At 35.1% G+C, this 14,717-nt stretch overlaps 1 protein-coding gene across 8 annotated transcripts in view; it reads left to right on the plus strand.

The window, feature by feature from the left end:
* The window catches only part of WDR47 (WD repeat domain 47), a 68,971-nt gene that overhangs the window by 40,365 nt on the left and 13,889 nt on the right, over positions 1–14,717 (plus strand). For all 8 annotated transcript variants that reach the window (XM_078451593.2, XM_078451594.2, XM_078451591.2 and 5 more), the window contains 7 exons: positions 1,261–1,439; positions 4,893–5,153; positions 7,630–7,705; positions 9,951–10,108; positions 12,400–12,569; positions 13,341–13,511; positions 14,186–14,317. In XM_078451593.2, coding sequence (XP_078307719.1) covers positions 1,261–1,439; positions 4,893–5,153; positions 7,630–7,705; positions 9,951–10,108; positions 12,400–12,569; positions 13,341–13,511; positions 14,186–14,317 — 1,147 coding nt within the window. The remainder of the gene's footprint in view (positions 1–1,260; positions 1,440–4,892; positions 5,154–7,629; positions 7,706–9,950; positions 10,109–12,399; positions 12,570–13,340; positions 13,512–14,185; positions 14,318–14,717) is intronic.

Raw genomic sequence — 14,717 nt, forward strand, 5'->3', positions numbered from 1 at the left:
AAAGGAATGAAATTCTGACATATGCTACAATATGGATGAACTTTGAAAATATCATGCTAAGTGAAATGTCAGATACAAAAGGACAAATATTACATGATTCCACTTATATCAAATATCTAAAATTGACAAAATCATAGAGAAAATAGAATAGAGGTTACCAGGAGCTTGGGGGAGGGAGAGAAATGAGAAGTTACTGCCTCATGGTTACAGAGTTTCTCTTCAGGGTGATGAAGAATTTTGGAAATAGTGGTAGTAATTGCACAATGTTGTGAGTATAGTTAATGCCACTGAATTGTACACATGAAAATGGTTAAGATGACAAATTTTCTGTTTTACCAACAATAAAAAATTTAAAAGGACACATAATTTTTTCTCAGAGTTATTGCTATTAAGTTATGAAATGGAAGAGGATTGTTACTATTTCCTGGAAAAGGGAGACAGTTTTAGCTTAAGCTAGCCGTATAAGACTCTTAGCTAAGCTTATTGTCACTGTTGGCCAATTTCAAAGATAATTGATTAGTTCCAGGGTAACCCTGGTTCACATGATCTTTGTAATATGACCAGACTCCACCTTGGCAGAGGAGTCTTTCTTTGCCAATATTGAAATTTACTGAATATCCAAGTCCTGTAAATTTGAGTGCTATACAGTTCTTTGGAAGAATGAAGCAGGAATGTTGGGATTAAGTTTACCATTCATTTATTCCACTTTCTTGTGAAAGGTCATTTGAAACCTGAATTAAGGTACTGTTTTTGAGGGAAATTTTTAAAGTTTCTCTCTAGAGTAACCTATTAAACCATTTACCTGCTTAAATTAAGTGTGTTGGACAAGGTTAATACTGTGTTTATTAAATCCTAATGTCTTCTCTTAGTATTTTTTTCAAGCAATACAGATCTAACCCCCTTGTGACAACTATAATATATATTTTTCTTTTGCATTAGTCAAAGATCCAGGATAACCATTCATTTTGGTCAGTCTTTTGCTATAGAATAAAGTAAATTAATTGATCTACTTGATTATAAAAACTCATGGATACTCATGAGTTTTTATAAAAACTCATGGATACTTTATGAGTTATAAAAACTCATGGATACTCATGAAAAACTCATGGTGTTATTTTTCAAAGAGCAATATATTAAGTATTTTCTAATTGTTAAATATAGCTACTTGCACATTTCATCCAGCGTTTATAGAAGTTACTGTTGAGTAGGGACATATATTTAATCATAGTCTGTTAAAATATATTTTCTAATATTTTTAAGCTTCGAGATTCAACAGAACAATTTCAAGAATATTATAGGCAAAGATTACGCTATCAACAGCATTTAGAACAGAAGGAGCAACAGCGGCAGATATACCAACAAATGCTGCTCGAAGGAGGTGTGAATCAGGAGGATGGTCCTGATCAGCAGCAGAATCTTACGGAACAATTTCTTAATAGGTATGTCTTTCAGTCATTTTTTAAAATGTAATGAATTATTTCAAAGAGATTACAAGCAGGCAATGACTGCTGCTTTCCATGTATAGTTTGTAATTTTAAAGTGTTTGAAGTAATACAGAGTTACAGAATATCTTCTTGTCACAGCATTCTGAGGGTCCATCTAATTTTGTTCTTCTTTCCTTTAAACCTTTTTTCACATCGAAGCAACGAGAGCAGAAGTGTGGTGGTTCAGCTGACAGCTGGAAGCATATGGCTAGGTGGATCCAGCTCTGTCCCAGGGTAGTTCAGGTCCTAAGGGTCCTAGTTACTTAGCTTCATTTTGCTTGTTTCCTCATCTGCTGCACAGAACAGCCATGAAGATGAAATGAGTTAATCTATGCAAAGTACTTAGAACAGTATCTGGCATATAGTAAGCACTATGTTAAGTGTTCACTGTTGTTTTTATAGTTATTTTGGGTGCTTAGCTAAGAACTTCCAGGTTCTTTTGAATTCAGTATATTAAAATTATTATTGAATTCAATATATTAAAGTTATTCTTTCTTATAATTTCTGCCAAGGTAATATGACCTTACATTGCTTTTAATTATAGGAGGTGTGTGTGTGTTTTTGTGTGTGTGTGTGTGTGTGTGTGTGTGTGTGTGTGTGTGTGTGTGTTTGTATGTATATGGACAGGTAGATAGTAATGTGTCTTTTTAAAAATCAGTAAACTAGAATATATGTCTCTGAGCAAAGCTTGTTGGAAGATTAAATGAGTTAATATATAACAAATTACTTAGAATAAATCCTGGTGCATATAAGAAGTGTACCATAAATGTTGGTTATTATTGTCATTATGATTAGGCAATTCAGTGGTGACTATCAGTTCTTTATTTGGTTCAATAATATTGGAAGTAATCTGCTTGAAATTCTGAGGGTTGGGCAAGTCAGTGAGCCTGAAATTGATTCTGTCTTCAAACCTTCAGGAATGTTTAGTGGTAGTCTAGAGTCTAAGTAGGCTTTTGAACATTGCATTTGAGGATCATTTTCTTATCTCCTCTGATAAGTCCATGGTTTATTAGAATTATCCTAATTTGATGAACTGCCATTTCTGGTTCTTGGATGTCTTCTTCATATCCATAAAAGTCATGGTTGCAATTGGATTCTCTGACCATTTTATTTTGCAGTGAAAACAGATAGCTGGCATTAAATCAGAAGATAAAACGTCAAGGTTCTGTGATCCTAACAGTGGTAAAGGATGTACTTCCTCAGGAAAAAACTATTCAAGATGGTTTATCCTTCCTTTAAAAACCATTATAAATAGAATTCAAGTTCTTTCTTGTTATTTTGCTTTTGAAAATTAGTTTCGTATAAATTCTGTTGTTCTCCTGGCCCTCTCTTATCTATTGTTTTCTAACCCTTTAATATTTTATTCAGTCCTTTTTTTCATATATCTGAGGCCGTACCAGGACTTTATTTACTTTTTGAAAAATTTTTAAATGTTTATTTACTTTTGAGAGAGAGACAGAGCATAAGCAGGGGAGGGGCAGAAAGAAAGGGAGACGCAGAATCCAAAGCAGGCTCCAGGCTTTGAGCTGTCAGCACAGAGCCCAATGTGGGACTCAAGCTTATAAGCGGTAAGATCATGACCTGAGCTGAAGTCAGATGCTTAACCAACTGAGCCACTCAGGTGCCCCGCTGTACCAGAACTTTAAAATACCTAATACCATGGACAAATTGAATAGAGATAGAATCTATAAAATAAAATATCCTTTCCCTGAAATGTTAATGTTGTATTTCTTCAAGTCATTCTAGCAATAGAGCATAGTTTCCAGATTTAAATTTTGCATCTTTTTTCCAAGAGGCATAGACAGAGGGAAAGAAATGAGTCATGTTACATAATAGATCTTATGGAAGAAAATAAACTAAAGCATGATAGAATTTTCATTAACCATACTGTGTCACTACTTTATACTTCTTGATATTTTGTTTCTTCTAATACTAATAATCGGCACTGCTGATTTGGCACTTACAGGCATATTCTGCCACATCCCCATCCTCACCACTTTAGAGAGTCAAAATGATGTTAGCATTTTACTCTTTATACTTAGCACTTCCCAAATTTACTCGACCTCAGACTCATTTTTTATGAGGAGCATTTCACAGGATTAGTGTTTCATAGAACACAATTTGGAAAATGCCTAGTTAAAAATTTTAACATAAAAAATAATGGCTGGCAGTTCCTTTAATAATATTGAGTTACTTTTTAAAAGTCTTTTCTAAGCCCTAAACATACACACACACACACACACACACACACACACACACACACGCCAGTGTTTAATGTAGGAAAACTTTCAAAATACAATAAACCAAAGCACCTCTTGGAATTCATACCCCTTGTGACTCCTCTCTCATATTGAATCTAAGCTGTAAAAAGTGATGCTGGGCCAGTTCTGGGTCTCAGTCTTAAGAGAGCTTGTCAGCTTCCTCTTTGTGCTCTTTGGAGCCCTGAGTCCAACAAAAGAAGTCAGTCTATCCTGATGTAGGGAGACTTGTGATGAGGGAAAGACCTTGAGGCTCACTTGCTTTGCTTTCTGTTTTATCCCTCTAGTACCTAGATCAGAGCCTGCTAGAGAGTCTGTGTAGATTGAATATGTGAATAATAGGATGCCACTTGACTGTTCTGTCATGGCCTGCTCTAATCATACATTTCCTACTTGATGTGATATAACTACAGAGATGAAATGAAAATGATTTGTTTTGTTGGTGAGAAATTTTGGTAGTGGTGATATTTTTGTTGACTATTTTGGGAAATTAAGTTTTAAGTGGAAAATTAAACCAGTTATACTGGAGAAGAAACAGATATTTTTTTCTTGCTGTTATGGTAAAAGGTGCTTTTAGGCCTATATCCTTCTACAGTGGCATACTTTAGGAAAATTTGGATCTTCTTTTGGTATCTTGGTTATGTCTTAAGCCAATTTTTTAGTACTAAAAAATTACCATTTATCTATTACCATTTATATATTTCATATATATATTACATGTGCATGTATTTACCTTCTCAAACTTCTAATAATCTATATGTTAAGAATGTGGGGCACCTGGGCGGCTCAGTTGGTTGAGTGTCTTGACTCTTGACAGTTCAGTTCAGGTCATGCTCCTCAGGGTCGTGCGATCAAGCCCCATGTTGGGCTCTGTACTGAGCATGGAGCCTGTTTGAGATTCTCTGTCTCTTCCTATGCCCCTCTCCCCAACTCATGCTCTCTTTATTTCTGAAAAAGAAAAAGAAAAAAAAGGAAAGAATGATTGGGGTGCCTGGCTGGCTCAGTCAGAAGAACATGAGACTCTTGATCTTGGGGTTGTGAGTTTGAGCTCCACATTGGGTGTGGACTTTACTTAATTTAAAAAAAAAAAAAAAAAAGGAATGTGATTAAGTTTTTTTTTTTAATATAATTGCATTGTTTTATTTTATAGGTCTATTCAGAAGCTTGGTGAATTAAATATTGGAATGGATAGCCTTGGTAATGAGGTATCAGTGCTCAACCAGCAATGTAATGGGAGTAAAAGCAATGGATCTAATAATTCTTCTGTAACTAGTTTTGCTACACCTCCCCAAGACTCTAGTCAGAGATTAACACATGATGCTTCAAATATTCATACAAGCACCCCTCGTAATCCTGGATCAACAAATCACATACCTTTTCTTGAGGAGTCACCTTCTAGTGGAAACCAAATGTAAGTACTTTATAAAACCTGGAAATATTAACTTCCTGCTAATGAATGGAAACCTAAAAAGTTGAACTTCTCTTTGGAGCCGTACAAATAAAAGTTTTTGGAGCTCATGGGGCACCTGGTTAGCTCAGTCAGTTAAGTGTCCAACTCTTGGTTTCAGCTTAGGTCATGATCTCATGGTTGTCACCAACCATGTCGAACCCCTTGTTGGGCTTGACACTGATAGCACAGAGCCTGCTTGGTATCCCGACCCCCCCCCCCCCCCCCCCCCCCCCCCCCCCCCGCCCCAGCCCTCTGGCCTCCTCTCTCTCTCTCAATAGACAAATTTTTAAAAAGTTTTTAGAGCTCATTACCTACCAAATCTTTTTCTAATCCATCTTTATGTTTTTCTACTAACTTCTAAATTTCTTAGTAGTTTTTTTTCTCCTGTTTTTATTTTTGCTTTCTCATCACTACCAAGAAAATTCTATCTTTTAATACATTATTGTACTCAAAGATCTTACAGTTTTATCTTCTCCCTGGTTTTCTTTTTTCTTGCCATTGGTACCTTTCAACAAATAATATTTAGTTAACAGATGTTGAGAGCACAAGATGTTTTATAACATGTTGGGATGATTGCAGCAAGACACTCTTGGCCGTTCTGGCAGTTACAGCAATTGAAGGCATTTTGCATATTTATGTTTTCACTAATCAGGGAAGAGTTTTATCTTGCTGTCATTAGTAAACAAGTGTTAATTTATGCAATGGGAGTAGTTAAGGAGCATTTCCTTCATCTATTCTTTTTTTTTTTAATCCCTCCTTAATCCCCTTCACCTATTTATTTCACCAGTCCCCCTACCCACCTCCCCTCTGGTAATCATCAGTTTGTTCTTTATACTTAAGAGTCTGTTTCTTGGTTTGTCTTTTTTTTCTTTTGCCCCCCCCCCCCCCAACTTTTTGCTCATTTGTTTTGTTCTTAAATTCCACATAGGAGTTTCTTCATCTGTTCTCAACATTAAACACCTTTGAGAGTGGTTCATTTAAAAATGGATAACTTGCATTTGTCCTTTGGACGCTTATAGGAATTAGATTAGCTTTATAAATTTTGTCTCAAGAGTTCTAGTTTTATTATTATTTATTATTTATTAAATAAATATATATTTATTATTTATTTAGTATTTATTATTTATGTATTATTTACTATATAACTATAGACTGTATAGTCTATATTCATTATTAAATATAAATATTTAAATTTATTATCTATTTTATTATTTATTATAAATAAAAATTATTTATTTTTCTATTTTTATTATTTTATTTTGAAAAATTCTAGTTTTATATATAAAAGCATAAGTTCATCTAATATTTGCTTCCTTATTAGTTTCAACAGCTGTATTTTTGCACTCCCAAAACTAGAACTCAAAGTTTAAAATTGTGTTGTTTTTTTTTTAATTAAAGTAACCTACATTCATGATTTAAAAAGACAAGTAGCACGTGAAGGTAATCTTACCCGTCTTTATCTATGATTTCAATTTCTGGTAGGCTGCCGTTTTCAACCCAGTTAGCTGGGGTTTTTTGCTATATATTTCCACATTTCGAAATAACATAGTTCTGTTACTATTTTTATTATCCATTGACTTCCTGCTAATTAGATTTAGCTACCATACTACTCCTCACCCACAATACATTTACTTTGTCTACTCTTTCTTTCCAATATGTATCAATTTTTGTTTAAATCAATATTCAATGTTGATGGTCACGTAATGTGATACCTGACTTGTGTGATATAATATGATTATGTTTCCTTTTCATATAACTTCTTATTTTTCATGGAGACAGTAATTGCCTCATTTTTGGTGTGCCTTTGTGGGGCTAGAACTCATGAACCACAAGATCATGACCTGAGCTGAAGCTGATGCTTACCCAACTGAGCCACCCAGGCGCCCCTAGTCTCTGACTTTTATATAGTAGACTTTCTTAAACTATCTGGAAACCTTTGACTGTCTATAAAGAGTGCAGCATTAATGGAGAAAAAAAAAAAAGCCAATTGGAAGGCTATGGACGTAGATGGAACATGGCAAAAAGTAATTAAGGAGAAACATTGTTTTATTGTAGGACTTGAAACTGTCAGTTTCTGTAGTCTTTTCTCTTGGACCAGAGAAAATTTTCCTAAAGAACAATCTAAGTTCCTGTCTGGGGTAGCATTTAAGCATAGCATCCAGGATTCTAGAACTTAGCAGGAGAAAACTACTTGACATCTCACTATAAAATTTATGGATTTTGACTCAATCTCCTTTCCAGAATGACTTCTCACTTCTCCTTAAAATGGTGCTTGGTGTCATTGAGCCCAGAACCTCTTAATAAATGGCTTCAGAGCGTAACTTTGGGGTCAGTGCAGGTCGTTTGCCAAAAAAAATTTGGAAATTGAAAGGATAAATTAATTCAGTTTATGTTTTGATATTCAGAGTAAACTTTATTTGAATTTCTATTCATACAGCTCATCAGAACATTCGGTCATTAAACCACCTCTTGGAGATTCTTCAGCGAATCTATCAAGGTCAAGAGGGGAAGAGGTAATACTTTGGGGAAGGAGGTTTCATCATTATTTTTATATATACTTGCAAATTTTGCTAAGGAATTCTCAATTCATAGAACTAATTTTAGAAATAATCATTATTATTAATGCTGTTATTTGTCTCAAGGTAATTGAACATTCACTGGGCTAAGTGAAGAGGTTGCCTCAGAAAATACTTGCAAGTATTCATTTTAATGGTCCAGTAGCAATCTGGGCTCCTGAGTTGGGCCTGTGCACTATTCTCTGAACCTTGTGGTTAATTTCTTTAGATATTATTGGTTTTTCCTATGGGCTTATCTTCAATGCAGCTATTTTTTTGCTTTGGAACCAGATATCCTTACCTAATTACTATATAACTTCATTCTATCTTATTTCTTAGTTCAAATTTTAACCCCATAAACACAGCCATTATTCCAGATGCTTATGGGCCAGATAACATAAATGAATAAAGTTGGCTATGGTTGTGATAAGCAGCACATAAGAATATTTTTCACTTGCACAAAGAAATCTGCTTATCTAGTATTTCTAGTTCTTTTCATTTTCAAGAAATTGTAGGAATGTAGATTTTTATTTGAAATATATTTTAAAAATAGCAACAGGTTTTTTAAAAATTTAAACACTGCAGATGAGCACATAGAGTTAATTGGTGGCTCTGCTACATCTATTCTAAAGCAACCCTTTGTAATTATTATTTGTGTGCTATAGGCCATTTAATCAGTTAGTCATTCTTCTCCCTTTTTCTCTTATCTACCAATGCTATTTGTTTGACGATCACATTTCCTATATGTGGATCAATGGGAAATATAGCATTTCTAGTCAAATAAATTCACATGAGTAATTTAAAACAATTTTTAAAAATGCTTATTCACTTTTGGGGCACCTGGGTAGCTCAGTTGTTTAAGGGTCCGACTTCGGCTCAGGTCATGATCTCGCAGTTCGCGATTTGCAGGTTTGAGCCCCGTGTTGGGCTCTGTGCTGACAGCTCCGAGCCTAGAACCTACTTTGGATTCTGTGTCTCCCTTTCTCTGCGCCTCTCCCACTTACACTCTGTCTCTCTCTGTCTCTCAAAAATAAATGTTAAAAAAAAAAACAACTTTAAATGTTTATTCACTTTTGAGAGAGAGAGGGAGGTAGAGAGAGAGAGAGAAAGAGAGAATATGAGCAGGGGAGGGGCAGAGAGAGAGGGAGACATAGAATCTGAAGCATGTTCTAGGCTCTGAGCTGTAAGCATATCTGAGTTAAAGTAAGATGCTTATGCGACTGAGCCACCCAGGTGCCCCTCAAATGAATAATTTAAGAAATGAATTCAGTTACATAAGGCAGACATAGTATGATCTATCAAGTTTTTCCCCTGTTCCCCCATGAGGATGTATTACATGAAGACATAAAAATTTGTGTAGGAAGAGGCATGATCTCTTCACTGACTGTGGGTCCTAGAGCTGTAAGGTTACAACCAGAGCGGAAGACATGTGCCTTTGTATGTGTACTTGACATCTGTACCTCCCAAAGACAGGATTTGGTTGACCACACCTAGTCTAGAGGTCCCTGTTCCAGGTCCAGTCCATTGTAGTCAGGGTAGCAGGGTAGTTTCAACCTATACTAATAGCAGGAGTCACGAAAGCTTTTATATAGCCACCCAGGCTTCAACTTACCTTCCTCAGAAGAGGACAGAGTTTGACAGTTTAAAATAAAAATGAGGTTCAAATTAAATGTTCTGATTAAAATCCTTTTCACAATTTTGAAAGAGTATTTTATAACTTCAATTTGAAATATTAAAGTATTCATTGCTAGAGATTGTGAAACTATCTCCCAACCCCCAAGTGGATTGAATAATAGTCTTTTATACTTCCTACTTTTAGAAGCACAAATGATATTCTGTTAACTTTGTGAGAATTATATATGTGGGCTATTTTTTTTCTTGATAGTTAAAGGTAACTATATGGGACTGCATAGTCTTATATTTTGTCATAGTAAGCAAAGAAAAACTTGAATGTCTATGTGCTCTCTGAATTTAGCAATGGGCAGCAAAAAATAGGAAAATTTGGCTTAATTTGAATTTGCCATTTAAAAGAATATGTGATTGTAGGTAGTGATTTATTTATGTGTGATTTATTTATATGTGATTTATTTATCACATAAAGTGATAAGTAATACAGTTCAGATGAATTTAAAATGGACTAAAGAGGAATTGTTTTAAATTCGCTTTTTTCATAGAATGACTTTCATATTTATTCTTTCCATAGGATGACAAATCAAAAAAACAATTTGTTTGTATTAACACCCTAGAAGACACACAAGCTGTTAGAGCAGTGGCTTTTCATCCAGGTGGTGGTTTATATGCTGTAGGTTCAAATTCAAAAACTCTGAGAGTATGTGCCTATCCAGAAGTAATCGATCCAAGGTAAGTAAGGATAGATGGTTTGTACCGTCAATCCTTAGTTTTTAATTTAGCTATATTAGTTCTTTTTTCAGAATTGCCATTCAGTAGTGTTTAATTTTTCTCTTTATTAAACATTAAAATTTTTATTTTCAATGCTTAGGAAATACACATCAGAATTGTCAATTAATTTTATAAGTTTTTGTCATAAAATGTTTTTATTGGGCCATGAATTCAATGTGCAACTGAAAAGAAAATCTTTTGATCTGATCTGTTTTCTAGATCAATATTAAGTACCTTCTAGGTATTGGCAATTTATCAGTCTTCTTTTTCTGTTTTTAATTACGAAACTTTTCAAGCACACACAAAATTAGATGTCAGTACAGTGCAGTGCAGTAATTGTTGAGATTTTTGTCATATTTGCTTTATCCTTTTTGTTAAAATAGTTTAAGGTAAATCCTGGATATGTCATTTCACCCTTTAGGATGAATCTCCAGTTCTTACAGACTTGATGTTATCATCATACCTAATGAAATTTTTAGTATCCTAGTGTTAGTCTGTGTTTTATTTTTTTTTAAATTTATTTTATTTTTTTATTTTTTAAAATTTACATCCAAATTAGTTAGCATATAGTGCAACAATGATTTCAGGAGTAGAGTCCTTAGTGCCCCTTACCTATTTAGCCCATCCCCCCTCCCACAACCCCTCCAGTAACCCTCAGTTTGTTCTCCATATTTATGAGTCTCTTCTGTTTTGTCCCCCTCCCTGTTTTTATATTATTTTTGTTTCTCTTCCTTTATGTTCATCTATTTTGTCTCATAAAGTCCTCATATGAGTGAAGTCATATGATTTTTGTTTTTCTTTGACTGAATATTAGTCTGTGTTTTAAAATGCAGGTAAGATCTATTACTCCACTAAACCAATGTTTGACTCCCATTAAAGGCCAAATTTATGAGCATGACATTCAGGACCTTCCATAACCGTGCCTGCAACTCCTCACCTACCATGTCCATCCCACTCAGTCTGCAGCTGGCACTTGCCATACTATATTTTATCTTCACTGGAGTGATTCTGCTGTCATCTTTTTCTGTAAAAATTCTCCCTGTCCTTTAAGGCCTTGTACTTTTGTACTGGACCAGAACACTTACACTTGCCTTACTGTTTGTGAGTAGTCATGACAACATCGACCCTTGCAAGATTTTTTTTTTTTTGAGAGAGAGCGGGAGAGAGAGTGTACATGCTCATGGGCTCACGGGGGAGGAGCAGAGGGAGAGGGAGAAAGAGAATCTCATGTAGGCTCTATGCTCAGAGCAGAGCAAGATTATGACCTGAGCCAAAATCAAGAGTCTGATGCTTAACCAACTGAGCCACCCAGGCAGGCACCCCAACCTTTGTAAGATTTTAAACTCTAGAAAGAACTCTCGCCTCCTTTCTTTTTGATTCATCCCTTGCATTCCCTCAGCCCCAGCCAATTGCTCATATTATATGTTTAATATAATATTAATATATGTTTTTTGAATTTGGAAGCTTTAGTAGCTCTTTTTTTTTCATTCCTCTGTGTTTCTGAGTTAAAATCTATGAAAAATATGTGAAATGGAGATTTTTTTTAATGTTTATTTTTGTGAGAGAGAGAGAGACAGGGCGCGAGTAGGGGAGGGGCATAGAGAAAGGGAGACAGAATACAAAGCAGGCTCCAGGCTCTAGGCTCTGAGCTGTCAGCACAGAGCTAGACGTGGGGCTCAAACTCAAACTGTGAGGTCATGACGTGAGTTGAAGCCGGACACTTAACTGAGCCACCCAGATGCCCCAAGTGAAATGAAGAATTTTTAAAAAATAATCTTGTTCCTTATGTGGTCTGAAATAGAGTTAGGTTAGTCTAATAATAGTTTATAATTTTACTTTTCAATTTTAAATATACTTTAAATTCAGAGCGCCTGGGTGGCTCAGTCGGTTGGGTGTCTGACTTCAGCTTAGGTCATGATCTCGCGGTTTGAGTTCGAGCCCTGCATCGGGCTCTGTGCTGACAGCTCAGAACCTGGAGCCTGCTTCGGATTCTGTGTCTCCCTCTTTCTCTGTCCCTCTCATGTTCATGCTCTGTCTCTCTCTGCCTCTCAATAATAAATAAAACGTTAAAATAAATAAATAAATAAATACACTTTAAATTCATTTCTTTTGCTTTGAGATTTTGAAGATTGTTATTGACATGTTGTCTGATACACTTTTTTGCTCCCTCCCTCAAGACAATCATAACATAGAATTTCATTAACTTTGGCAAGCAAAAAATTGAAATGTCTTTCTGTAATGTTTCTGTTTAGTGCACATGACATCCCTAAGCAGCCAGTGGTACGTTTTAAAAGGAATAAACATCATAAAGGATCCATTTACTGTGTGGCCTGGAGTCCTTGTGGACAGTTATTAGCAACAGGATCAAATGACAAATATGTTAAAGTGCTGCCCTTCAATGCAGAGACTTGTAATGCAACAGGTAGGTCCCAAGTATGTAAGCAGTAGTGTTCTTAATGTTTCTTAATGTATTCTTAATGTTTTCCTTATGTTCTTTGATATATCTGTTTTATTTTCAATAAAATCTAAGAATATAGCCTTTAGAGTTTTCTTGTAATTGCTTAGTTGCATTCATAAGGCATTATTCTTTTTTAGTAAGTTCTTAATCAGTGTTGTCTAATTCTTAGAAAATTATTGTTATTCAGAAAGATAACTTTTGGGGTGCCTGGGTGGCTTAGTCGGTTAAGCTTCCAATTCTTGATTTTGACTTGTGTCATGATCTCATGGTTTGTGAGTTCGAGCCTCACATCAGGCTCTGTGCTGACAGTGAGGAAACTGGGATTCTCTGTCTCCCTCTTTCCCTGCTCCTCCCCCACAGACACACGCTCACTTTCTCTCAAAAATAGACATTTAAAAAAAAAAAAGGAAAGATAACTTTTAAATAACTACCAGCAGTGCATTAATGAATATGTTACAGAGAGTACCTGTCTTCTCTTTCTTTTTCTTTGGCATAAAAGAGAGGATAACTCTCTAGCTGTTTTAAGGATGATGATAACTGAATCAGTATTTTGATTTCTTGAAGTTTTTTGCTCTTTAAGTAAAATGAAATTGATAATAGTATTATCCCTACATGAAAATATAAACCACTCCTCTCTACCATTATTCTTGCTTAGTTTTGAGACAGTTTAGCAATACCAAATTATCACAGTAAGTTGAGCAGCATCTTTTTTTTTAATTCTTATTGTTGTTTCAGGACCGGATCTGGAATTTAGTATGCATGATGGGACAATTAGAGACTTGGCATTTATGGAAGGCCCAGAAAGTGGTGGAGCTATTTTAATAAGTGCTGGAGCAGGGGATTGTAACATTTATACAACTGATTGTCAAAGAGGACAGGGCCTGCATGCTCTGAGTGGACATACCGGTATGTGATAGTTTCAGATGCTACTTTTCTTTTTGTTCAACCTGTGCTTTTTCCCTCTCTGCATTTTCATTAATGGGGTATATTTTATCAAAAGTGACTTCTTCAAGACAGGAAATTTTTATTTTAAAAGTTTTAATTGGGAACTTTAGATAACACAGTAACAATAGGTAACATTTCCCTGTGCGCTAAATCCCTTGCTTATACACATAATTTAATCCTTACAATAATCTTATATGGCAGGAAGTTGTATCTTCATCTTATATATGAAATAAACAAAATTTGAAAAGGCAAAATGACTTGACCAATATCTTGCAGCTGAATATGGCAGAATTAAGACCTCAGGTCTGCCTCTTGCAAAGCCAGTGTTCTAACACCATGATCCTGTGCTTTGCCATAATTTGCCATAATTTCAAATGATAATTTTTTTTTTCAGTACTAATTATGGTATCCTGAAATGGTCAGTAACAAGATTGTTTAGTATGATTTTGATGTGCAGTTTACTGAATTTTAGTGTTTTGAACATTGCCAGTATATTTGATATATGTGGCAAGTCTCTACTACCCAGTGTATTTGATTAACCAGACCATCGCATGTCTAATAATGAGTACCTAGCTTTGAATGTGTTTAAGAAAAGCACTGTTCACCATAATAACTGAGTATATGATCTTTTATAGGGCATATTTTAGCACTTTATACCTGGAGTGGCTGGATGATTGCATCTGGTTCCCAAGATAAGACTGTTAGGTTTTGGGATCTTCGAGTACCAAGCTGTGTTCGTGTTGTTGGCACAACATTCCATGGAACTGGTATGTTTTTCAGGAATTTAAATGAATTTATATGACAAAGAAACTTTGTAAAATGCGCTTGTCTAGTTCCTCTCCCCTGCAACACATCTGTTAAAAAAAATAGGAATAAATAGTAAAACAAATAGTTGGTATTTTACAGATTACCTTAAATTCTCTCAAAATACTTTCATCTTACTTTCTTTGTAAAAATAACATTCAGCTTAGGAAACTGAGGCCCAGAGACATTAAGTGTCATGCGGCAGTTATTCTGTCAGCAGGGCTCTTTTAGAACTCAGACCTTTAAAAAACATGTTTTAAAATACACACGGCAGAAATTGAAATTGAACAAGATCATTTTCTTCTCACTCCCATTCCTTGGTATCTTTCCCTAAGGAACCAATTTCTTATTTATTCTTCTATA

Source organism: Panthera onca, chromosome C1, assembly GCF_046562875.1.
Source record: "Panthera onca isolate mPanOnc1 chromosome C1, mPanOnc1 haplotype 2, whole genome shotgun sequence".
In the NCBI taxonomy this organism is placed as follows: Eukaryota; Metazoa; Chordata; class Mammalia; order Carnivora; family Felidae; genus Panthera; species Panthera onca.